This window comes from Strigops habroptila, chromosome 12, assembly GCF_004027225.2.
Source record: "Strigops habroptila isolate Jane chromosome 12, bStrHab1.2.pri, whole genome shotgun sequence".
Classification (NCBI taxonomy): Eukaryota; Metazoa; Chordata; class Aves; order Psittaciformes; family Psittacidae; genus Strigops; species Strigops habroptila.
Window position 1 is genome coordinate 1,046,681 of NC_044288.2, and position 25,980 is coordinate 1,072,660.

The 25,980-nt window shown below is 43.3% G+C and overlaps 1 protein-coding gene across 1 annotated transcript; it reads left to right on the forward strand.

Annotated features, from left to right (window-relative positions):
* CLIC4 (chloride intracellular channel 4) lies at window positions 1–25,980 on the forward strand. The gene is made up of 6 exons (XM_030504194.2): window positions 1–254; window positions 14,687–14,796; window positions 19,206–19,331; window positions 19,597–19,703; window positions 20,884–21,065; window positions 21,882–25,980. The coding sequence occupies exons 1-6, from the start codon at window positions 183–185 to the stop codon at window positions 22,044–22,046; spliced, it is 762 nt and encodes a 253-aa protein (XP_030360054.1). The 5' UTR covers window positions 1–182; the 3' UTR covers window positions 22,047–25,980.

The window sequence follows — 25,980 nt, forward strand, 5'->3', positions numbered from 1 at the left end:
GGGCTCCGCTGCCCGCGGCCCCACACGGGCCCCGCGGCCCCTCAGCGCCGGCCCCGCCCCATCAGGCCCCGCCTCCCCGGTCGGGCGCCGGGGCGGGGCGGGCGCAGTCGCGCGCAGGCGGTCGCACGGTGCCGGTGTCGCGGTCCCGGTGGTGGTGGTGGTGGCGGCGGCGGGGCTGGAGCATGGCGCTGTCCGTGCCGGTCAACGGGCTCAAGGAGGGCGACAGGGAGCCCGTCATCGAGCTCTTCGTTAAGGTGAGGCGGCGGGGGGTCCCGTCCGCTCCCGCCGCGGCTCCTCTCGCCGCGCGCGCTCCGGCCGTTGCGCGCCGCCGTTTTCCCGCCCGCGGGCTCCGCGCTCGCTCGGCGGCTCCGCGGGGGCTCCGGTACCGCCGCGCGGGGACCCCGTTTGCAGCCCGCGGGGCTCTGCTCAGGGAGGCGCCGGGCCCGGCCGCGGGTGACGCCCCGCCGCGCTGCGGGGCCGCCGAGCACAAAAGGGCCTTTGGGCGGGGAGGGGCCGGGAGAGACCGGCGCGGCGCCTGGGCCGGCTCCGTGTGTGCGGGCGGGCGGCAGCGCGAACCTCGGGCAGGGCTCCTCGGGGAAGTTGCTGCCGGCGCTTGCTGGAAGATTCTTCCCCAGAGCCAAGCGGGGCAGCGCCCGGCAGGACCGCGGCGGGGGGCGGGCTCTGAGCGGCCCCCGATCACCCGGCCCAGCCCCGCGCCTTGTGCCCGGAACGCGCCGGCAGGAGCGAAACCGCGAGTTACTGTTCGCTCGGCGCCGCCGAACTCCGCTCTCATGTCGAAACCCAGCGTGTAAACGCATCGCCGGGGCTTCTCCCAGACGGGAAGGATGAGGATGTGCTGCCCTGGTCTGGCACAGATACCACAGATACCGTTTGCCATCTCCACATGATTTGCATTCACGTATTGCGGTATGATGCAATATTTTGCATCCTCCAGGGCTCGAGTGACGGAGAATCTTACTTTTACATCATAGCAAAAGTGTGGAGAGTAAGTGGTGTCAGCCTTCGCTTTCCGTGCTTCAGCTTACTTTGAAGAAAGCCTCTAGAAGTATTTTACTTCCTCAGATGAAGTTTCTTTCTGTTGCAGTGAGGAAGTAATGGGAAGTTTTCATCTGGGATCTTGGGCATTGCTTAGTGTAAAAACCATGGTGACAAACATGAACACTTCCAGCAGACTAGGTGGAGCCTTGAAAATAAGTCATTAAATATAGATTTTGTATCTTAAATGAGACTCTAAAAATAGTGAGTTTTTCCCCATTTCAGACCTCTAAGTAGCATTGAGAGGCAGTAATGGGAAAAGCGTTACAGTGGAGGATTCCAGACCTGATTTTACTGAGAATATTTAGGTTCTTGGTGTCGAGGTTAGAACTCCCTGGTACAGCAATTAAGTTACAGATCACTTTGAATTATTTATAGCAGTACTGCTTTAATATGCCAACTTCTCTTCATCTGTCCTGAAGTTTGTTGGCCAATTTTTCTTCTTTTTAAACAAATTAGAGCAGTGACTGATGGTGGGAGGATTTGGGGACATAGGGAAGAAGCTTTGTGGGCCTGTTTAATGAGGATATTTTATGCATGAGGAGTAGCATGGAAAAAGGTGTAAAATTAGTTGCGAGAAAGATGTGTTGGTTCTGACTAAATTGGTATTGGACCAATTAAGATGTAAGAGTATATGGAAGAGCAGGGAATTTTGCTGTCCCTCTCAGTTGAAACTTCTTTACTGGTATAGATTTAAGGAGGCTGTATTTCGAATTATCGGTGAGTAGTGTCTCCCTCAAGGAAGCATTTTCCCGGTGCTCGGAGTGACTGCTGCAAGCTGTATGCTCTCTGTCGTTAGGATAGAGTTCAGGTTAAAGAAGCAGTTATTCTTGTCTGCCTTCATGATCTTCAGGTAAAGGTCATTTCCCTGTAAAATCCTGCAGAGGAGGAACACTCCCACCCAGCAGACAGACCAGAATAGTTTCATCTGGGTGTTGCTGCCTGTCCCACGCTTTATTGAAGCTGTTAAGCATTATCAGAACAGTGTTTTTGTTAAGTTCTTGTTTGCTGCCTGTCTCCTTGAGATGGTCACTTCAGAAAATGCCAGCAGAACATTAATGGTTGTTCAATAGAACTAACAGTGTCTGTTTAGAAGAGCAGCAGATTTTGACTTAGTGATTTCCTCCCCCATGTAAATGGAAGCTCAGTGTCTGCTTTTCTGTTGCACAGTTTTCACCTAGAAAAAATCCAAAGTTTCTGAGTCAATGTTAGAGTGTTTCACCATGTAGCTGATCACTTCCCAAAGAGCACGTGGGGTCTGAGTTCTACCTGTGCACTGTTAGTCAGCAAAGCTCTTCACATATAGATAGTGGAAAGGCTTCTTGACCAAAAAAGAAACCTCTGCCAAGTGCCTGCAGCTGAAGGGTGGTGACTGTATGACCTGTGTACAAAGGATTGTAGCAGCCAGACCGAGATAAAACAAAGGTATGGATTAAAGCTTGAGAAACAAACCTGTGAAGCAGGAGAAACTGTTTGGCTTTGTGCCCAAAATGTTGGGTTTGAATCTTGTTAAATTGTGATCAGTAACAAAATAGGATGGGCACAACATCGGGAGGAGTGCACACATGGTTGGGTTTCAGCTATGAATAACTACATAGGGCTGTTTGTCACCAGCAAATTGCTTTGATTTAGTCAAGAAGCAGTGTTTCTGGCTGTAACTATGATTTTCATAGTCTGTGATAACATATGTGCAGCATTCGGGTACTTGGGTAAGAAAATGCATTGCAATGCTGAAATGGAGGTGAATGATCTGTTTCTTGGTCTCCTACAATGAGCAGCTTCAGCAGCTTTCTCATTGCAGTGCTGGTGGGCTGCCTGTGGTCTCTTGAACTAACTGTAAATATTTCTCAAGCCTTTCCCTGGAGAGCTGATGAGGAGGAACTGGTGACGGATCCCGTTTCGTTTGGGTTCCTCTGGTGCTCACATGTTTTATTAATGAGGGAGGCCGCTTCCATTGTCTCACAGGGATATTTTTATGTGCCCTAGTGGCATTTTAGAGCGAAGACTCTGCTGTTGTGAGCGTGCACGCGGAAACCCGAGCGTTGTGATCTGAATACAGCTCACACAGGCCGCTTGTAAGAGTTGCAATTTAGTTGAGCGTGTGTGGATTTTATTGTAGATAAAAAGTGTGGTGGACAGAGTTGGCCAAATAGAACCACTCATCTGTGGAAACCACAGGACAGAGCTTAGGAAACTACTCGTGCAGCTTCTTTAGGACATTGTACAAAGAAGATGGGGATGGAAGCTGCTTGAAGCTCAGCCCTTGGTTTTAAAGGACAGTCAGTGGTTGTGTTCTCCTTGTGATAGCAAGGTGAACACAGAGGTATCAACAAGTTAAAGAAGAAAAACAACAAACAAGACATCCATAGTTGGAGATCTGCTGGCATGAGATGGGTTATGGGAGATGTTGGTAACCATCAAGGAAGCTGCTCTCTCCAACTGTATTACATGTGTATACTTGCAAATCAATTAGACCTTGGATTTCTGGCAGCTCCCAGTAAGATGTCGTTGTGAAATTGGGCACCTGTTTTGCAAATCAGATAGTGCCCACTGTGTTTCCCTGTGAATGGTGTTGTCAGTAGAAAACCCCTGTGAGTTCCCATTTAACAAATCCTTTGGTCTAAACGCTCCCAATGATAGTACCGAAGCTTGGCTATGCTTTCGTCCTTCTGAATTAAATAGACTATTGGCAGATGAGTTGTGGTCTGGGCTCCAGGTCCGTTTTGTTCAGGTCAGGTGTGGAGCCTGTGGCAGGAGATGCAGGATGTGTGCTCCTCATCTCCCGCAGCAGGCTGGGGATCAGCTCCAGGCTGGGTGAGAGGAGTGTGAGTTGTCTGAATCACACACATTTGGGTCTGCTGTTGTTTTACGATTGCCTGTGCGTGTCCTTATATCATTCTGGAGCAGTGTAGCTGCTGTAGGTTGGTTTATTACAAACCATCCTATGTTCTCATTCGTCATCTTTTTTTTTTTTAACCCAACTGCAATATAGCTGTAAAATAAAAAGGGACATCAATACAAGGTAATGACAGGAGTAGAGACACGCAGCATTCCTCTCAGAGCAGTCTTGGCAGGGGCAGGCTTGTCACTCGATAATCCTATTACATCAGTCTCCTCCTTAGGTACCAGGTCATCCTTTGCAGGTTTGATGTAATAACCCCAGCACCTGAGAACTTGCTCAGTCTGCCTTTGATGGGTGTTTGGTAGAGACAGCAAACTTCCATGGGTGGCGTAGTTCTTGTGAGCAAACACTGGAGCATTGTAAAGGATCCCTTTATAAACTGAGGCGTAACCATCTTGTTATATCCTGTGCTTAGCTGTTTAAACTAGGCCTTTTCCTCCTTTGGCCAGCAAACTGTATTCCTTTAAATTCTGCTTGGGAAAGTTCTCATAGCCAGAAACATCCTTGGCTTCTTGATTTGAATCTGATTGCTAATACAGAAATGGGTGCACTTGGTACAACATGGTTTAAAAGTACAGGGATGGTATCAAGTGTAAATGTTAAATTTTTTGCAACTCATTGGAAAGTCAGCTCCTTGGAAAACTCCTGGCAATCATTTTCAAAGGGATTATACAGATGGATTAGGTTTTTCTTCAGTCAGAAATTGCTTCTGAATGCACTTGAACGGTAATGGTCTTATTCTCTGGCATCTATCCTCCCCTTTCCAATGATTAACGCGTAGCTCAGACTGTCAAGAGAACTTGGATTTTACTTTGCAGCTGAATTATGTCTGGCACAGTGTTCACAGTCAGGAAATGTCTCTGGCTGTGCACTGAAGGCCTGAAGGGGAAAGAGAAGGTGATGTATTGGAGCATATATGGTGGGACAAACTATGGCCTGGAACCTATCCATAGTCAGGAGTAAATGTAGATGGAGGATGCGAGCACTCTGAGTCTTGTTCGTGATGCTTTTGTGTGTCAGATTGCGATTGTGCACATGTAGTAAGGAATTCACAGAAGAGCACACTTAACACCAAAGTTCTTGTGAAGATATTTCTAGAGAATGAGGCTCCTCTTAAAAGAGATGTCTTGTCTGTACAGAAAGATAGCTGATGGTTGAGAACTAATGTGTAGACATGGGGAATATTCACGTAAGTTCCATTTCACTGTTCAGAAGTGGGTGGGAGGGTCTGATAATCTTCCAGTGGGCAGCACTGTGATAGTATTAGCTTCCTAAGAAGTTGGTAATCATTACCCTGAGAGCCTGCAGTGACTCAGAGTCACTGTCTAGTCTTTCACTGGTTATCCTGACCTAACCTTGTGGAAGGAAACAGTGAGGCAAGAGAGTTCTTCGTTTGAAAAGTATGACTGTATCTTGTAATGTGAACAGGGTGAGCAGAGAAGTGGGTTCTGGAGCTGAACTTGTGGACTGTTGGTGGCTGTGTTCTCTTACAAAACTCTGTGTTTGGGAATTCTTTGGACTTCTAGCTAAATAGTAAGCGGTGTACTTTGGAAAATGACTTTTGTACTCTGAGGTTGCAAGTTTGACTTTTAAAGGTGTAGATTGGTTAAAAAGGACAGAGCCCTGGGCTGTCGTTTTCTCCCCAGTGTAAGTATGTTCAGATTCTCTTTTAAATGAGACATTTGTTGTGATTGACTAACACAAGGCCCACATGCTTTTTTAACAGTCCTACATCAGTTCCAAGTGCTGGCTGGGCTGGACATAGAAATCCCCAGGAACTGCTTTTGAGCCTGGATAACTGTACTTGGCATCAGTTGATTCATTGTCTTCCTGGGTTTTTTGGTAGACGTTCTTTTGCCCTGCAGCTGATAGTCCCCTGAGCAGTGCAGTTGTGTAAAACCTTAACTGGACAGTGTGGGAGAAAGCGAGGTGGCTTTGTCTGCCAGTGGGGACGTGGAACTTGTCTGAGACAACAAACTTGAGGAGGGTGCTTGGGCTGCAAGCTGACTGTCCATGGCAAAATAACTTACATCTGTACTTGTTACCCATCTAATCTGATTTTTATCTTCACGGCTCTCTGTAAATAACCCAAACAACCAACTTATTGTCCTGATGAAATTTGTTGGGGTTTTCGTTGCATATTCTTTACTTCAGGTACTCACTCTGTGCTCATTTGTTATGTTAAGAGATTGTGAACATTTTAACAGCTAAAATGTCCAAACCCAAAATCATTATGTTGCCTCGATATGAATTTAAATGGAGTTTTGACTTCAGGAGCTTTAAATTCTTTCTTTAGAATATTCTTTCCTAAAAAAGATAAGTTAGTTTTTTTTAACCTCGTTTTGAGTTTGTTTTTTGTATTTTGGGTCAAACGTGCATTTGTGGCACAATGTGATTTTTAGGGCTCTGAATGCTGTGTTTGTTTATGCTGAGGTGAAAAACATAAGCTAAACCCCTATTAACTACAGATGTCTTTGTGTGCAGGTTCTCTGAGAGTTCGGACCTATTCCTTGTATTGTTGGCTAGACAAAGGGCAAGGAACTTTGCATGAGGAAAGGAAATGACTTCGTTCTATACACTGAATATCCATATTAGGTATAAACTAAATATAGGAGTGTAATCCAGGAGTGAAGTCATAGCTGTGTATTTTCATGAGAAGAGCTAATGAGGTCAGTCAGTGCTACTGGACCAGCCTCAGAGTTTTTGGCTCTGGTCACCCATTACTATTTTGGCTGAAGTTTGATGGTCTGTACTTGGGAGAGCTGCTTTTTTAAATAAAGGAAATAGTTTTTTACGTGGTTTTGTCTAAAAATAAAATCAAAGCAAGCAGAAGTATATTTCTGTAGCCTTTCAGAGGGATGCATTAGCTGCCCCAGTGAGACACGCTGTACTGGAGCTGAATGAGATAAAGCAAAATGTCCCAAAGGAGGAAGTTCTACTCTGCATCTGGAGAGCTTGGATACCATCTCCCAAGGGATGTCAGATTCAGTCATAGGGGGCCTTTTAGCAATGGAGTTGCATGTTGCTTTCATTGGAACCAGAAGCAGCGGAATGCAAGCCTTCCTCAAAACCTTTGTTCTGTATGCTCTGAAATGAAAGCTCCAATGCCAGTTTCAGTCTAAAGTAATGTTTTCCCTTGCTAGAGCTCTTGAACATGCCATTAGCAGGGCGCGAAGGTTCAAAACTGCAGCTGTCTCAGTGAGTTTTGAGGATTGGAGCCATATCTTTGTCCATTGGCATGTTCTTCTGTGACGTTGCTGTTTACATTCTGGTGTGGAGGCAGTTGGGGTTTTAGCTGTATTCCTGATTTTATCAGAGTTGGGAAGCTCCCAGGTGATTGCTGTCAGGCTTATGCTTTGACATGGCACTAACTTGTGCATCCTGCTGCTGCTGGGGCTCAGCCTCAGCCTGTTCACCTGAAGACCTGGTGGCTGGACAAGGAAAAGTGTCCAGTATGAGGTTGGAGCGGCTCACCATCGTTCCCCTCTGCTAATCTGCCCAGCATTGCTCATCAACAAGAAAGCTGGAGAGGGACTTCTTACAAGGGCAGGTAGGGACAAGACAAGGGGAGTGGCTTTAACCTGCCAGAGGGGAGATTGAGATGAGATCTCAGGCAGAAGTTCTTCCCTGTGAGGGTGCTGAGGCGCTGGCACAGGGTGCCCAGAGAAGCTGTGGCTGCCCCATCCCTGGCAGTGTTCAAGGCCAGGTTGGACACAGGGGCTTGGAGCAACCTGCTCTAGTGGAAAGTGTCCCTGCCCGTGGCAGGGGGTTGGAGCTGGATGAGCTTTCAGGTCCCTTCAGCCCAAACCAGTCTGGGGTTCTATGATCTTACCTCTGGAAATTAGGTTATAAAATGCCGTAAGCAGGGTTCTTTGTCCTGCAGAAGTGATGTGTGTTCAGAGGGTTATTTGGTGAACTCTTACATGCCAAGCTAAAAACGTTACTTGGACTTCTGAGCCCTAGTGACAAGGTTTGCAGTTCTTTGCTGTAATTTTTATAGATGTGTCATTATTGGGTGGGGGGGAGGGAGGGGAGGAGTTGGAATTAAGTCTCTTGGGCTGTAGCCAAAGCACCCACAGTACTTTGTTAACAAATGTAGTAGCTGTAGGGGGAGAGAACCATTGCCATACACAGTGCCTGTTCCAGGTCCATGTGCAAGTTTCAAGCTTTATAAAAGAAACCCTTAGTACTACATAGTTAATTACCTGCTTACAGTTTCCTGCTAGAATATTGCAAGAATGTGTCAAGCTGTTATCCAGCAAATTTTAGTCAGTTTGGTGCTGTTTGAGGTTTGTTCCAACTGGATCACTTTGTTGAAGGCATTGCCGCTGGTGTAGCAGGGAGGAGATGCCAGGCTTCTGCCCTTCGTGAGTAATCTGGTTTTCCTATGTCAGGCTTGGAGGTGGTCCACAATAATCCCAAGTTTTTGTATTCATGTCAGTAAGTTAATTTCTTCACTGAAGAAAATGGTGGTTAGGATTTAATGCACATTTTGATTCTGACTCTTCATCTGATTCTCCCAAAGGATGAACACGGGATAATTTCTTTTCTCCAAAGAACTCGAAGTGCTTAATTAATTTCTACTTGAATAGTGAAGTTACTTTAATACATCATGAAGATCCCATGGCTTTTTCCCGAAGATTTATAGTGAGAATTGGGTAGCAATGGGCAAGAGTTGCAGGGAAGTGCAAGACAAATCTGTTAATGGTTTCATTAGGAACAGTATCACAAGGCTTAAAAATAGCATCATCCCCAAATGGTCAGCTGCTGTTAGTCAAATGTCTGACAGTGGTGGCTTATCAGGAAAGTAATGACTGAAGAGGCTGCTTGAAGGGGCTGATAAACGTTCCTTTCCCTGGTGTAACAGCCGCATCTCCCGTCAATGCAGGGAGCTCAGTTAGTTTTTAAGATTTTTGAGTTTCCAGGAATTTCAGCTGATGTGGAAGTTGGGTTGATTACAGACTGCACAACGATGGGACGGCTTGTCAGGAGGCAGTGGTAGCTGAGGATGCAGTTCCTTGGGGTTTGGTGTCAGTCAGCATATAGAAAACAAAGGCTCGTCATCTTGGGCATTTTATATTTGCAGTGTATTCCAGATATAAGCACTGGCTTTATGCTTTTTGTTCTCTGTTTCTTCCTATGTTTCTCTTACAGGGCTGGCTATTTAACGTCGTGGTGATTACTTAACTTGTTTTACAGAACTACAACTGGGGTGTCTGGTGGTTGTGATAGGAGAGTTGAAGCCTAACTTGGTACAGTGTTACCAAACTTTTTAAAGTTCCCTTATAAAGGTCAAATAAAGGGGTTAACTAGTCAGTGTAGTTTGTATGAAGATAAGACTGTGCTATAGGTGCTGCAAGCTTAATTTGAAGCTTTCTGAGGTCAGCTGTCTCCAATCTGGAGATCAGTGTACGCTCTTTTTAGGTGGCACATAATAAGGGGTTTGCTTATCTTGTCACTTCCTTTACAAAAACAAGGTACCTTCTGTGTTCAAAAGCATCTGAAAGGCACTGGGGAAACCTGTGGTGGAGGTTAGTTAATACTGGCGTTGGAGAACAGGATCACATAGGGAAGGCCTGATGTGGTGGGAGGGCCTCTGCGGGGCTGTAGGCTCATCTCCTGACCATAACACAAGGAACAACGGGGAGTTTGAAGTAAGAGCTGTGTGAGGTGCTAAACTGCTTCCTTTGAGTGATGAGAATAATGTTAGATGTTTTGTTTAGAATCTTAACATTGTGGAAGAATCGCAGAAGTTACTTTACTTGTCAGAGACATTTAATAGTGTGAATAAATCTTCTTAATGGTTGGCACAAGCTTATTTTATTCTTGGACTGAATCTTTAGTGACTTTTTAACTTATGTTAGCAGTAAATGAGGAGGATAGATATGTGTCATAGGTGGTTCCCAGGCCTTTTTCATCCATCCTTCACGTGGATGCGGTGATAACAGCTCTCACTGGCTGGTTATTAAAGCAGGCGGATGTTTCTGCGGTGTTTATGGCTTGAACATGCTCATTGGTGTATTGGGAGAAGGGAACAGACGTGCTGGAGGAGTTGTCCAGGGTTGCTGTGGGGTTTGTGCTGGCACTGCTGTTTGTTGATGTGTTTGACTGATGGAGAGGGGACAGGAAAGGGGAGCTAACCAGTGGAAGTGTCCCTTTTGTCTTGTCATCCCTCAGATTGAATCTGCCTGAACCAGATTTAGGTAGCAGCAGAGTTCAGGGCTTGATTCCAGTTTGCTCCCTGACTTGTTCCTCCCATAAAACCACAAACCAACTCCCTTCTCAAACTAACACATCTGAAAGGTGAGAATGAATCAAACACTGTGTATTGCAGACAACGCTTTTTCAGTCCAAATCCCTGCAGCTTGCTCCCTTGTCACCCGTTCTCTTCTTTTGAATGATGGCTCATGAATATTTCAGACGTTGGAACCCTTTCAGATGTTTTGGCTTGCAGAATGAATGCTCACGCAGAACATCCCTGCAGCTCATCCGTCAGCCTGGACAGAAACACCGAACGGTCGGGACAGTGGCACCGTATGGAGGAGCCCTTTGGTGTTACCTCACCTACTGTTAGGGTCCTTTCATGGACATAGTTCTTTACAGCTTATTGGAACACACTGCTCAATAGAGAGCCTGGAATTCTGTTTATTCAGCTTGGCAAGATAAAGGTCTGAGCAGATGCTGCAAGGATTTAGACTCTTGTTACCAGGCCGTTTTCAGTATTTGTGTGTGGGACATGAAACCAGCCCTTTCTGTGTTCTGTATTGTTTCATCTCAGGAGTTTGGAATTGATGCATGGTTTTCACTGTGTTAGTTTACCTCGAACCATTTCCTCTCAAAACACTAATCCAAGTAGGATTATTATTAATTTACTCATTTTGGAATGAGTTTACTGTTCATGAAACATGCAGTGCTTGTTACCTGCTGGTTTGAGGTAGTGGGTGTGCATCGTGCTGCTTCTCTCATGTAGGTGTTTCTTTTTTAGTTAGAACGAAGATGTTTTAAGATTGCAGAGGTCAAAATCTGCACATAGCAGCCTCTTTTTTCTTCCCCCACTCTGATTATTTGTTGGAACACTGATCTTGTAGACTTTGGAGATTTCTGATTCAGGGAAGTGGGGACTTTGGTTCTGTAATCAAACAGCTCTAGTAGTTGTGTTTGGTGAAAGGCATTCTGTAAGATGCTTTTGAAATGAGTTTTTCCCTCTTCAACCAAACTTTATTTTTTTCTGCCTCTGGTATGTCAAATCTGGGAGAGATTCCCTTGATAGTTTTGGATAAATTAGGAAATGCGCTTCTAGTGTTCTGCCCTTTTCTTTAGTTTCATTTACACAGGCAGAGACTGAGCTGTATTACACTTCTCATCAAATACACTGACTCTACTATTATTTCTGCAGTCATTTGATCCAGTTTGGGGAACTTGCAGTGTGCTCCTTTTGACTGGTTGTTCTTAGAAACAATCTTGCAGGACTCTGGGACCAAAGATTTCCAGAAGTCTGTTTTGAGTCTTTCACATCTATACTCTATGATAAGGGCTTTGTGTCCTTTTAAGTGTTTCTTTGCTTCTCAATTTTTCTTGTTAGTCTTTCAGTAAACTTCATTACTAACTTGGTAAATACAAGCAGGTTCTTGTGTTAGGAGTTAATTTTTATGCAGCTATAAAGAATAATTTCACCATTTTTTCCCCCTTAGCTTGTTCAGCTGCTTAAACACATGTATGATCCCTTGTCCTCTCTCACATATATGATCACTTGTTCTCTCTCACATGTATGATCACTTAAATTCTCTGGGTTTTATGGGAAAAACAATCACATTTGAATGAAATCACTGCTTCAGGGGAAACAATTTAAGGAGGAATTTGAGATAAAAACTCAAAGCTTCTTGGTATAGAATTAATATAATCTTATTGAATTAACAAATAATCTAAGTTTACTGTGATGGTGATGAGAATTAGACACAGAAGACACCCTGGAATATTATGGCCTGAATTCAAAGACAAGGCAGTGATAGGTTTCTGGCTTCTAAGAGTGGACTTAAGCAACAGTCATTACATGATTAACCCCAGCATGACTGGTCATGTAGCATTTCAGGGTATTGCAGTATTTTGAGGTTTACCGCTCTATTCCAGTGCAGAAAACCAAAGTCAGAAGTGACTCAGAGACACATCTATCGAAGTCATCTCCTTCTGAACATGATCCTTATATGATTGAAGGAGAGCAACGTGAACATCAGCAGCATGGGTTTGCCCTTGATGACTGGTTGTAACAGCTGTAGCTCCGGCTGCATCAAATGCAAGGAGATAGAAAATGGGCCTCTCGGGCAAACAGTTACATAGCAGAATTCCTGGGCTCCAGAGCACTGAAGCCAAAAGTTTCTTGGCATTCTGACTGCATTCCTTCTCCAGTATGTGCTCAGAATAACTTGGGACTTTTGGAGCAGAAGTGGGACAAATGTTTGAATGTAGACATGAAAGTTTGTGCTCAGCTTAGCCGTTCAGCTGCAGCTTTGGAAATGCATTAGGTTTTGTTCAAAGTACTGTATGTTAGTGGGCTGTAACACTTTTCTCTGATTCAGATAATCCCCAAAGCCTGGCTTGCTTAAACAAAAGCAGATGCTGTTCTTTCTTTGTTCATCTTGAACATTACACTTGCATTGGGAGAGAAGCAAAGTTTTGGTACAAGTTGGCATTACAGTGTGAGTGCATTTGGCTTTTTTTGATCCTCACTGGTAACTTTGGTTTTGGCTTAGGAAAATGGACCTTAATGGAAGCGACAGTTCAGTGCTGTGCTTTAAATTTTAAGCAATTTTTTGTTCTAACTTTCTTTCAAACAGTATTGTTGTTGCAGCAGATCAGTTCCAAAGTCTGTTTGATATAAAAAAATGTTTAACATTTCTGTCATTGTCATGATTTGTTTTTCCTGTGCCCTTGACCCTTGTTTTGCTGATGTTGCTGCTTGTCCCTATCACACTGACAAGGTCGCAGAGCCTGGGCAGCCACAGACTTGGTTGCTGTTCTAACTAACTCCAGAGTTCAGGAGAAGCCCTGAAGTTTTGTGATAAGAAGTCTTCCTATTTGCTTCTGTCTGCTTTATGCATGGAGAAACCATTTGGCTTTTTCATCTGTTGTGACACTGAAGCTGTTTCAGTAGCTGTTGAAGTTGCCATAAAACGTGAAGACTGAGATGAGTTCTGAATCAAAGAATTGTTTCTGCTTCGAGGTGTGAATTAGCCTAGGCAGGACAAAAGTACATTCGCCTTAGAGGGGATGAAGTGTTGTCTTTTTCAATATTGTTTTACAAAGGTAGATAAGTATAAATCTACATTGGCATAATTTACCTGCAGGAAGCATCTGTTCTAGTGTAAACACAGGAATATCACTATAGGGGTAAATTCAGAGATACACACAGCTATCTGGAGGGATGGCACTGCAGTTAAACATTAACAGCAATAAAAGCATACAGCTATTGGAAATGGACTGCAGAGGGAAGTCTTTGAGTAAGCATTTTGTGAGGTAGAAACACATTTCTCCATGTAGTAGGTAGAATCCTTACAGCAGTTACATGCTCAGTCCTTGTGTACAGCCCTAATGCTTGTGTAGCTCTGCTTCTGAATGCCCTGTGCTTACTGAACATAGCTGGTTTCTCTCATTTCTCTGAGGGGTACAGCCAGCATATCCTACAATAAATTTTAAAATGGCCTAGAGAACTGTTAATAGTAATAATGAAAGAATTATCCAGGTTTTGATAATCGTACTCACTAAAATTATTCTTGGAAGTAATACTACTAAGCAAAATCCTTTGAAACTGGTCTAATGTAAAGTAAGGGTGAAGATAATGTGACATATATGGCTGTTTTAACTACTGAGTCAGTGTTCTTTTCAGAGGATTGAATTTTATAACAAGATTCAAGGTTTCCATGCCTAATTCTAGCCCACTAAAAACTAAAATTTTCCAACTCAGCAATACATACTTCATTGTCAGAGCAATCATGAGATGCATGCCATCACTGGCTGCCCTGGAGTGGCTTACTGTTGCTCTGTAATGGACCTTTGTTGTGGTAGGACAAAGACTTATTGATCTATTGCCTATAAAAAGTGGCTTTGGAATATTACTTTATTGTCAGTGAAGTCTCTATGTACTTACAGTTATGTCTTTCCTTACAACACCTGCAGTACAATAAAGATCCATAGTTTCTGGTTGCAGTTGGCTCGCTGTAGCATCACACAGTGGGGATATAAGCAATGAACTGGAAGATGACTTCAATTAATTAGCTATGGCTTGTAGAAGAAGGAAAAAATAGTAGTAAACAGAACTATACAGACATTGGAAAACTGCCATCGGAAGGTGTGGCTGCTTAGGATGGTGTGATTAGCCAAAAAGTCATTGGAGCATATAAGTATTTAAGGAAAAAAACCCAAATCAACCCCCTCCAGACACCACCAAAAGGATGCAGAAATGTTCTGAGGATGCTCATTTTTGTGCATTATATGGAGAAACCTTGAGGGTATCTGGTCCAAGTGCATCAGCAAAGGAGTGCTCCTGCAAAGTGGTGCTGGGTTTGACTGAGCTTGTTAGGTCTTTGGAAGAGTTAGAGATGTGAAGACTGTGCGGGCAGTAAACCCCCTGACTTGTTACTTTAGCCTGTCTTCATTAAAGAGGTTTCAGTAATTGTAAGCACGTGTAGAGGGCACAGTCCTACCTTCTAATGAATGATCTGTTCTCTTCTGCAGGCTGGCAGCGATGGGGAGAGCATAGGAAACTGTCCTTTTTCCCAGAGGCTGTTCATGATCCTTTGGCTGAAGGGAGTGGTGTTCAGCGTCACGACAGTTGACCTGAAGAGGTAAGAAACAGTTGGTTTATTTGACAGGCAAAAGCACGGTGTACTTGGTGTAATAAATGTTTGTTTGTGGCTTCTAACTCTTGCATGTCTTATTTTTGGAAATTAAAAAGAAAATCTGTCTTCTCAAATACCGGGAGGCAACCTCAATGTAAATGGTGCATGCACAGATGGTCAATTGTATCTGTAACCGAGAGAATGGGTCTGATAAATTATCTTGTGTGCTATGATGCTCTTGTGTGAAACTAACAGCAAGACATAAAGTCTCTTAGAACTGGATCCTACTGACTTCCCATTGAGATCCTGCAAGTGAAGACTGCTGGATGGGTATTTGAGATCAAACAATCTTTGATCAAATCTCCAATGAGTCTATGATAACCGCCATCAATAATGTGCAGCCTGCTTCCCCTTTTAAAGGTTTTAAAATAATACTGCTTATTATGCAGTAAGAACAACAACAGCGTGAAAATATCTGTCCAGGAGGTAAATATGAGTGAAATAAAGTGAAATGGGTAGGAACAAAAGGTGAAATATTCTGCCTTTGCATAGTGTAGCCAGATACGTCATGATGCCATGTGGCACCTAAATTGCAACTTCTCCATCTATGAAAATGAATACCTTGATGGCTGAGAAGGGGGAAATGTGAATCCAGGAGTCTCAATTTCCTGAGGTTGGGCGCGCTTTTATTAGAAGTGGTAAAATGCTAAATTCAGCAGGGGCCTTGTGTTTGCTTTTGGTGCGTGAAGTCATGTTTTCAGAGCACTAATGTCATGTTAGTCACGGAACTCTGTGGAGAGAGGAGGGACTGCCAGTGCTCACAAACCTTGTTTTCAGAAAGAAAGCCAATGGCAATACTCCCTGTTCTCCAGCGGATTGAGTGTAAAAGGTGTCAGGAGGAAATCACCCTGCCTGGCTTAACCTCTTCTTGTCACTTTTTTGAAGGAGGTGACTTGTTTCGATGTTTTTAAATCAGTGAAGTTGCGGCTTCGGTGCTGGCCACCAGCGTTAAGTGTTTCCATGTGTAGCAAGGCTGAGGCAGACCACTCAGAAGGGGAGGAAGCAGCTTTTGTTAACTCTGTGCAGCACAGAGATCTCTGGCCAGTGTGGGATTTTACTGCAAATATAATCGTTGCTGCCAGCACACATGAACCAATTTTATCTTCCATTTAGCACTGCCTGTGGTTTGGGGAAGCCTCCGGAGTAGAACTTGTGCTTGGGTTCTGCTTGTAGCTTGGGCTTCCTTTACTTATAACGATGGTGTTATTTAACTTGCTGCAGTTAATGGGGCAGGGGGTGTGTGATAAGGTTGAAAGAGACATTTTATACTTGGAAGCATTTTTACTGCTGAAACAGTTTGATTAAAATGCCAAAGATGCCTGATTGAGTTGCCTTTATTTGTGTCCCTTTGGCAACTTGGAGTTAAGTTGGATGGGGGAATGGGATGTAAGACTAACTTTTAGAATATAAATTGATTGCAGATGCTTATAATTGTCTTTTCTTGCAGAAGGAAAGCTTCCCCCTCCCCCCCCCCTTTTTTTTTTATATTGGGGAGGGGAAAACACAAAATAAGTGCAAAATAGGTGCTAAATGCTGCCTTAATACTTCTAGTGCTGTCACAAGAAACTACTCTTACAAGTGCATTATTCAAGCCAATTGCCCTTTCTTCTTTTTGTTCCTGATACAGACACAGACTTGTTGAGGAGAGGATAGTAATGGCTTTAAGCAGCTGAATTAATTTCACTTGCAAACCATGCTTTTGCCTTCCAGCCCAACTTGTGCCCAACAGTGAGGCAAGCTCTGTCTTTTGTGAGGCTTAAAAGGTCCTGGTTCGGTACAAAAGTTCACAAGTAACTTGGGACACAGGAAAAACGGAGTCTGCTCCCACTGACTCTGGTGTGTATTTTTCCTTCCATAACTGCCTCGGACATCATGCTGTGCTAACAGAAGAACCTTTTGCAGTTCTCAGTTCTGCTCCTAAGACCCAAAAATATGTGCATAGGCAAAAGCAGTGGGATGTGCCACCCTTCCAGAGGAATGGTGTGTTTCTTCCTCTGGGTCAGTCACACAGAGGCTTTATTCTTTCCCTTTCCAGAAGCAGCGCCTCAGTGCTCAGAGACTGGACTTGTTCAGTGACTCGAGCAGAGTTGCAGTACATAAACCATTTGTTGGGCTTGTAACAACATTCAGGGCCAGCTTGTGTTCAGTTAAGTTTTGAAATCCCATTTTAAACATCTTGATGGTGTGGTTTTACAGTTACATTGACAGACAAAGATGAAGAGATTAGTCAATATTACAGGCTGCCCAGAGGTGAATGCAGCTTCAGCAGTGTAAAATGCTGCCTGGGAACTGGAGACAGAGGGGGTTCATTGCTGGCATTTGTTTCCACGTTACACTTGTGGCAGTACTTGTGTAATGTGTAAATCACTGTAGAGCACCTTGCATTTGGGGCTGGCTTTTGTCTGATCATCAAGAAATGATATGCATGCTGATTGTTGTTCTGGTTTCTGGCAAAGCCATGAAATGTTCATACTTACCCCTGGTGCTAAAGAGCCTGCGCGCTTCATTAGCTGGTAATAGCCAGGTTTAATTACATGGCCCTACCTTCACATGCCCCCCGTAACCTCTGGGGCAGGTCCCAGCTGTGTGGAGCTGTTTGCAGTGTTGGTTATGGGAGTCTCTGGGGTTTGGTTGGTGGGGTTTTTGTTTTGTCTTTCAAAAAAGGTGTCCAGGTTTATCTCTGAATTAAACTTCACAATAAGATTTTAAATTGCCTTCTTGTTTGACTCTTAAGGGGACTTGTGCCCTTAGACTTTTAAGGATACTCCTGTGTACTCGTGGTGTTCTGAGGGCTGTGGCTTGCATGTGGTAAACCAGGGTTTGCTGATGATCTCCTGGGAAGAGCAGCAAACTGGAAGTCAAACCCTGTATTACATTTGAGCTTCAGCTGTGGGGTGTTCCTCTGCTTTCAGGTGGTTGGACTGGCCTGGCAAGAGGGGTTAATAAGATGCTCTGGGATCCTTGAAATGCACTCTGGTTCTTTGGAAAACTTTTTTGGTTAGTTCATTAGACTAGTTTGTTTCTGAAATAAAACTTTTCCTTTGATAGTGTTACTGCAGATCCGGTGGTCCTGCCTCTGTTTGTTTTTAACATAACATTCCTTTTGAGGAATTTTATCTAGCCAACAGAGAAATTGGAAGGGAGCCACGATGACTTCCTGTAATTGTTGTGGGTTACAGAGCTGTATTTAAATGAAGTGTTAAGCTACTTAGAGCATTAACCGATGACAGACTTTTAAATCCTGAAAGTAAGAGGGCGATGGCAACTATGAGTGAGAAATAACTTCTTGGAAGCTTGAAAATGGTTAAATTCTTTTATTAATGAGACTTATGTCACCTGGCTAAAGCAAAATGTTTAATGTTAAGTATGAAAATCAGTTTTCTTATTGTTTCACACACACTGCCCAGTGCTCCTGTCTCCTCTCTATCCTTTGGCACTCGTGCTGTTGCTGTTTGCCTGCTTAAAGGCTCAGCAGTGGGCAGGAGGTGGATTCTGGCTGGGGATCCTGGGTTTGTAAGGAATTGAGAGCAGCATTTCTAGAGGATAAACCTATAAACTGTGCTTGGTTAGAGTCTTGAGTGCTCTCCTTGCGAGTGCTGCTTCCTCATGCTCCCAGAGTGACTGTGTTTGTAGCTATTACTGGTCTGGTTTCTCTGCCCAGTACAGCCAGGAGGGTTCCAGGAACTGGAGTTCCAGTATCCACTAAACCCAGTTCCTGGGCGCTCAGTAGTGTGGCCATGTCGTACAAAGCACAAACCCAGTTCAAGGATTATGGTCTGGTTTGGATTTGTTCAAACAGTAACAAAGGGGCAACTTTCTCTTGGCAAACTTCCTGCTGGATCAGGAAGCTTTAAGCATCGTTTTTAAACATGATGTTTAAGCATCTGTCAGCTTGTCTAGAACCAGATTTTGTGTGCACATAGTAAATGGTTTACACATACTGCTCTCTGTCAGACTTGCTTCTTTCCAGCAAAGCTTTGTGTAAAGGGGGAGGATTATCTCTGGTCACAGATTATGCTATATATAAACTGTACTGCAGATCTTGGGAAAGAGAGAGCGTGTTGGTGTGCTGGGTGTATATATATTCCCCTGCTAGACAACATTATATCAACTTGAGAAAAAACATAGCCAGAGGTAGGAGGAAGCAGTTGGTCTTAAGCATTTGAAATGAATTGGTATCAAGTGTGTATTCAACATGCTGATCAAGCTGTAAGCTTGCTTTTAAAAAAGAAAACCAGTGCTATATGTTTAAAACTACAAGGATGTGCAAACCTCAGGCAGTGCTTTTGTGACTGTAGCAGTGGAAGCTGGTCACGGATGTCCCGTGCTTACTTGTGCGTTGTATTTCCCCCTAGGAAACCAGCAGACCTTCAAAACCTGGCTCCAGGCACTCATCCGCCCTTCATCACTTTTAATGGTGAAGTGAAAACGGATGTGAATAAGATTGAGGAGTTCCTGGAAGATGTTTTGGCTCCACCCAAGTAAGTGTTAAAATGATAATTTGTCCCCTTAGATTAGAGGGAGTGTTCTCAAAGGGGTTTTCTGCACTAGTTAGGGTGTTCTTCATCATCAGTAAACTGAAGACAGACACTGAAAATAGCTCAGAGTTCTTGCTTGTCAAACCTTTCCTCCCTTCAGTTCCCTCATCTTTACGTTAAAAACTGTTTTCTTTCGCTAGTTAATGTATGATGAGCATCATTCTGCTAAGAATGAGGTGCTGTAGATCTTCTCCTTTCTACTTTTTAGGTACCTAAAACTTTCACCAAAGCATCCAGAATCCAACACTGCTGGAATGGATATATTTGCCAAATTTTCTGCCTTTATCAAAAATTCCAGACCAGAAGCTAATGAAGGTAGGTTTGGGCAGATAACTGCACATCTTGTGTTTTCCAGAGCAGCTTTACTGTGAAGTGTCTCAATGACAAATCTTCCTTCATTTTGAGGGACACTTGAATCAAACCTGTGGTTTAATGCTCAGAGACAAAGATTTCAACGCTTCCAAAGAGAACTTATTTAGACTGTGTTCAACCACAATTTCAGCAGGGTGTGAATGGTTTGTCAATGTCCTGACACTGAAACTTTCCTACGCAACAGCCACTCAAAACTCTTGAACTAAGTAGAAGTGATTTTAACACCCAGAACCAAATTCCGTGCCGAGTTTGCATCATGCTGCTGCAGTGGTGGAGTTGCCAAGCCTTTGCTATGAGGCCTTTCTGCACCCTTGGGTATTTGAGGGTTCCCATTCAGAGTTCTGAGTTAAGCCTAGTTCATGTTGCTTTGTTCAAAGGATTAAGACCTTTCTGTGTGGAGAGAACATAGATGGAAAGAGAGAGATCAATAACAGCTGGAGAATGCACAATTAGATCTTTAAATAGTTTAGTACAAATCTTTTGTTCTTAATGTACGTGGAGGGAAGAGAGTCAGGGAATCGGAATGCTCTTCTACTGTACTTCAGATGGAGAAATGTTTGTGACCAGCTGAGAAGTGGTTTTGATTCCATGGGGTGTGCTGCCCTCTGGTGCTGGATTCCACAAAGCTCCTTGGCAGCCTGCGTCTGCTCCTGGCTGGGGGTGGAGCATGGGGCATTAAACAGATTATGTGCAAATGAATATAAACCCTAGCAGAACTTAATTCTAATTAGCTTAAGCCAGTTAGGAATAGTCTTAAGAAACTGACATAAGCCACTTCTTAAACCAAAAATAAACACTTCTGGACAGTCGTATTTTAAATTGGTGCAAGCTCATATATAAACCAGCTTCTAAATAACCTGTATCAGAGTGATTTTTCAAGGGATCTAGTTCAGTTTGGGTGTCACTAGTGAGCACAAAGGCAGCTCCAACAGCAGTGCTGCCACAAAAACTGCACACTGGTTGAAAACCTCTCAATGTCTGCGCTGGGTCATGCAGTGATATGTGGGGTTTAGTTTTCAGATCTGCTGCTAATATCAGGATTCTAAATTACAATTTGCTTTGAAATTTTGAAGTGTGCTGTGGTTTGGCTTTTTTGTTTTTAAAACTGTTCCTTGCTCTGTAGCCTTAGAACGTGGCCTCTTGAAAACCCTCCAGAAACTGGACGAGTATCTGAACTCTCCTCTTCCTGATGAGATAGATGAAAACAGCATGGAGGATATAACAGTTTCTACCCGCAAGTTCTTGGATGGCAATGAGATGACACTAGCAGACTGCAACCTGCTACCCAAACTACACATTGTCAAGGTAAATGTTTTATATGTTGTTATGTGACAATGAAGGACAAAATGCTGATGGTTTGTGACATTCTGGAGTCTAATTTCAACTGTTTGTAAGCTCCTGTGGAAGTTTAACTACAGCATTAACAGTGGATGAAATTGCACAAGATTTGGGTAATTCACAAGGGCTTCAGGGGTAGGGCAGGTGAATCCAGTGAAGGTGTGAACCAGTCATTAGTTGATGATATGGCACAAGCCAAAACCTGTTTTACTGCACTGACCAGTGTGGTCGTAGGAGGTTGCAACGTGTAGAAGAATGAGGCAGAAGAGGAAGGTGAACGTCATGTTAATGGTTGAAGTGGACATCTTCTCCCATCTGTAGAGAAAACTGCTCTATTGACAGCAAAGTAAATGGCACAGTGTGAAATACAAGGATTGTATTTAAAAAAAGAAAGAAGTTGGAAGTCTAGAAAGAGGAAGCTGAGGGTAACTGCAGGAGGGAAGATGTGCCTGTGCAATCCTGGTTGGAGTTCTTTTCACTGTCTCCAGTGATCCTTGTCAGCTCTGTACTGCAGATGGAGCCACAGATTAAGTTTCTGCCTGGATGCAGCAGTGTTTCCTTTGGGGAGGACAGGGATAGGAACCAAGGGAGGCAGGGTGCTGTGGTGGGAACCAAGGGAGGCAGGGTGCTGCCAGGTCCAGGCCTCTCCCAAAGGGACGTGTTCTCCTGATTAGAAGTGACTATATACCATGTTGGAGGACAACTTAATGAGAGAGTGACAAGGGATGGACAAGTGGTTGAAGATGAAGGATGTAAATTCATAATCTAATTCTTTTGTTCTAGGTGGTGGCCAAAAAATACCGCAACTTTGAGATTCCCAAGGAAATGACAGGGATTTGGAGATACCTGACGAATGCTTACAGCAGGGATGAATTCACCAATACCTGTCCTGGAGACAAAGAAATTGAAATAGCTTACAGTGATGTAGCCAAGAGACTCACCAAGTAAACAGCACTTGCAAAAGAGATGACTTCTTGCATATTCCATAACAAGGCTTCTAACAGACTGCTCTTTTCATATAAGATAGCAATTTTTTTTGCATGAACTTGCAGTTATTCAAAGTTATGGTGGATAGACCAGGTACAGTAATTACCTAAAGTTTGCAGACTTAATTATAGGCTTGTTTTTCCTTACCTCCTTTCACAGCACATATGAATATCATTAATGCAGTCATGTTAATATTGCACCAGGGTGACTCTAGGTTCTTCACTATGAAGGGTTCTCTTGCCCCTACTGCTTTCCGTTGCAAACAATTGGTCCCTGTCTACAAATTGGTTTAGGAATCTGTCTGGCTATATGGTACAAGGAATATTTATGTATTTTGGAGTTTATTGCTTTTCCAGAAGATCTACACACAATTGTCATATCTAACATGTTGAACTGTACCTGCTTGTCTATCTATTCACATAGAGAAGGGAACTTACTGCCCAAAAGAGCCATTTGCAGAATATTTGGCAATGCTTTTTAACAAAGGAAAAAAACCTCTTGGATTTGAAATCTCAGCAATGGGTGAAAATAGGCTCGAGTGAGCAACTCAGATTTGAATGACCTCAAGCATGAGGGAAGTTTGAACCTAGGCTGAGTGCTGTCGCAGGAAGCTCATGGTTCAGGGTTATTTAATTGTGTCTTCAAGAGCTTGATGACATTAAAAAACCAAACCAAAAACTTTATTTGTTTTAAAATTGGCAGCTTACCCTTGTCTGGAAGAATCTGTTCCCCTTAAAACTGCAAGTGGCTTTCTTTTTGGTAGTTAAGGGCCTTCATTTTGTATAGGTCTTTCTGGTGATACTTACTTACAAAATCTGTGCTGTGTAACCCAAGTACCTGTAAACGTTAGTGTTAGTTGGAAATAGCTGCTGTCTGTGGTAAATAGCAGTGCAATGATTAGTGATGGAGACTGAACACTGACAGCCACTGAAGTGGGGTCTTCGGAGAGCTTTGTTAAGCTGTTTCTTTCCTGAAGAAAGCTAAAGTGACCTTTAAAGATAACATTTGCCTTAAATTCTAGTATGCATTTTTTTCCTGAAAGGAAATGTATTAATTACTCTTGTAAAGCAGTGGTGCGTGGAATCCCGTCCTCTCCATGGAATCTATCCTGATTGCTGGTCTGTGCACCTGGACTGCAATTCTGCATGGTCATAATCATTGCACTACTATACAGAAGCTTTTTACAGCAACACTGAGGAATAGCACTGCAATTTTTTTAAACAAAATTTTCAAATCTTTCTAAACCAGGGAGTAGTTTTCTTGTTTAGAATTAATGATTTTGATGCATGGAATAAACTGCTAGGTTATTTTTAAAAGACCATCATAAACAACTCCAAAGAACACTAGACTTATATGCCTATTTTTTTGTAAAGATACTTTTGTATTTAACTGATTTTAGAAGCTGGAAAGTGCTATTCCTGGTAGGTTGTCATTGGAATATTTAACATTCTTCAGTAACATGGAAATACTCACATAAACACTTTTATACACTAATTTTTTTGGTAAGCACTGGCTTTATGAAAACCAGCCTGACTTTTCTAAGCATCCTGCTTTTGCTACTTTATATACCCATGAAGTTAGTTTGTCATAGAAGAGTAGAGTACAAGATCCATATTTGTATACATGGCTTGTGGTGCCTTGTCTCGCCTTCCTAGAGCTAGAATTCCAGTATAAAGGCAGTTAGCAGTTCTGTTACGTGTCTTTTGAAGATGACCATAGATACACTTAGACCCTATTAGGATTTATTACAGGCACGTTTAGGCACAGGAAGACAATTCTGCAGAGTGACCACTGTAGCCTTTTAATGTGTTTTAACGTCACGTTCTCATCCTGAATAAACGTTCTCGGCCATAATAATCCTCTGTAGGGGTTCAGTCTTTGCTACAACATGACATCTAGAAAAGGGAATTACTTCCTTATTTGCTAAGTAACCTTTTTAATGACACATTAGGGTAAAAAAACCCCAACCCAACTCAGCCCTCATTGGTTTGGTGCTCTTTGCCATCATCTAGTTAACCTTTAAAACCAAGAACATAGGAAGCAATGTGATTGTGGCATATCATTGTGAAGTTTTAAACTCTAAATCCTAGATCAGGATGGCCCTTGGAAGTTGTCCAAGGCCGTGGGGATTGGGCCTTACTCCTTTTAAAAGCAAGGTAGCCCTTGTGTGCGCATTGCAGACACCAGGCGTTGTGTGTGTGAGCGTGAAACACTTCCATGCGTGTTGTGGTGCTCACACTGCCTGTGTGTCAATGCAGACACTTCCCTTGTTAAGTACCAGGCTTGTTGTCTCTTATAGATAATATATTCTCTCTACTTTTTAGGCAATCTTCAAACAATTGTAATACGTTATATTCGGCATTAAGTATTTTAATGATTGTGTCTGAAAGCTTGTAAACAAAGTTAAAGCTCTCGCTGTAACTAATGTATTTCTTATCTCAGTACAATGGAGTATTGAGCGTCGGGGCCTTTCCCTTGTAGGTGGAATTCAAATGAGGACCAGGTTCGTGATTGAGGCGGTTACCACATGAGAGCTCTTAACTGTCCTGCGTGAAAGGAGTCGGCACCTTGTAGCTTCCTGCTGCAGTTGTGTGTGTTGTGGCAGGGGCGGCCAGCCTCTTGCTGGCTTCAGCAGGGGCCGGGGCTCCCGAGAGAGCAGCTCCCACCTCTGTAGGTGATCCCTGAAGGAGCAGAGTGTAGCTGGGGTGGTGTGGCACAGGCTCAGCGTCTGGTGTGGGCAGAGCACTTTCATCTGGCCCCAATCACCAGCGCTACGTTAATTAAGAAAGCCCTTTCATAACTATGTAAATTCTTGACTTCTGTCAACTTGTTTACAATCTGATCTTTAAATGCATTTTTAATTTCATCAAACAGCAATTAATCTACCCCCTGTTTAAATTTAAAATGATGCTTCTAGCCCCTTCTGCAATTTAAAAACAGCAGTTACCCTTTCAAGTAGGCATTCCAGTTTGCAAGTTGGCTGCATGTATTAGCATGCTGAATAACTTACTTTATTCTCAAGCTGAAATATGCTTAAATTCCCATTAAAACAGGTGACTTGTGTATTTCCTGAACATAAAGGGAAAATCCATCATCGTCACCCTGGTTTTGTGTGGGAGAACAGATTATAGTATATGCATGGGGTTTTTTTCTTCTTAACAAAGCTTCCCTTCTTGACGAGGTTGCTTATGTGTAGGAGCTGCCTGTGAACTCCTGAAGCCATTTCATGCACTCCAGAGTTCTTCCGTGCTTCTGCTGTTGGCTGCTGTCTGTAAGTGTCCCTCACGGACAGTCACAGCCCCGCTCCTACCTTTGCATTTTCCCATCAAATTGGTGTTTTTTCCGCAAGGGGCATGTCCAAACTGATTGAGAGTTGCTGCAGCTCCATGATAAGAAGAGAGATGTAATCAAGTTCTTATGCTAAAGTAGCAAATTAGCATTTCGTATCAAAGGAGCACAGACATGAATAAATTGAAGATGCTTGAGCCAAACCCACTGATGCCTATCTCAGTGTAGAACAAAAAGTGGCTAAGTACAGTCAACTTCTCTTTACTCTTTGCCACTCAGAGCACTATCTGAACACATCAATTAATATTTTCAGAAGAAGGCTTTATCCCAAGTGAAAACTATTTCATCTGCCTCAGAAGCTGTGCCACCAGCTATTACATTTTGTTTCTGGAGGGGGTGGGGGCTGGGAGAACAGGGGAGCAGAACAGGATATTGAGACTCCTGAGACAGGACATCAGCGTTGGAGCATTGTTTGCAGAAATACTTGAAGAGTTGATACAATTTGTTGTAGTTTGCTTTTGTCTTTCACTCTCTGGAACATCTTTTACAGATATACCAGTATACTGCTGGCAGCTATTGTTAAATAAAATTATATTTTCACTACCAA

Bases quoted from the DNA above. Each gene is read 5' to 3' on its own strand.
- CLIC4 (XM_030504194.2), top strand. From the start codon at position 183: ATGGCGCTGTCCGTGCCGGTCAACGGGCTCAAGGAGGGCGACAGGGAG. The intron at 14,797-19,205 runs GTAAGAAACAGT...ATTTCCCCCTAG, and splicing joins ACGACAGTTGACCTGAAGAG to GAAACCAGCAGACCTTCAAA. The intron at 19,332-19,596 runs GTAAGTGTTAAA...TCTACTTTTTAG, and splicing joins GATGTTTTGGCTCCACCCAA to GTACCTAAAACTTTCACCAA.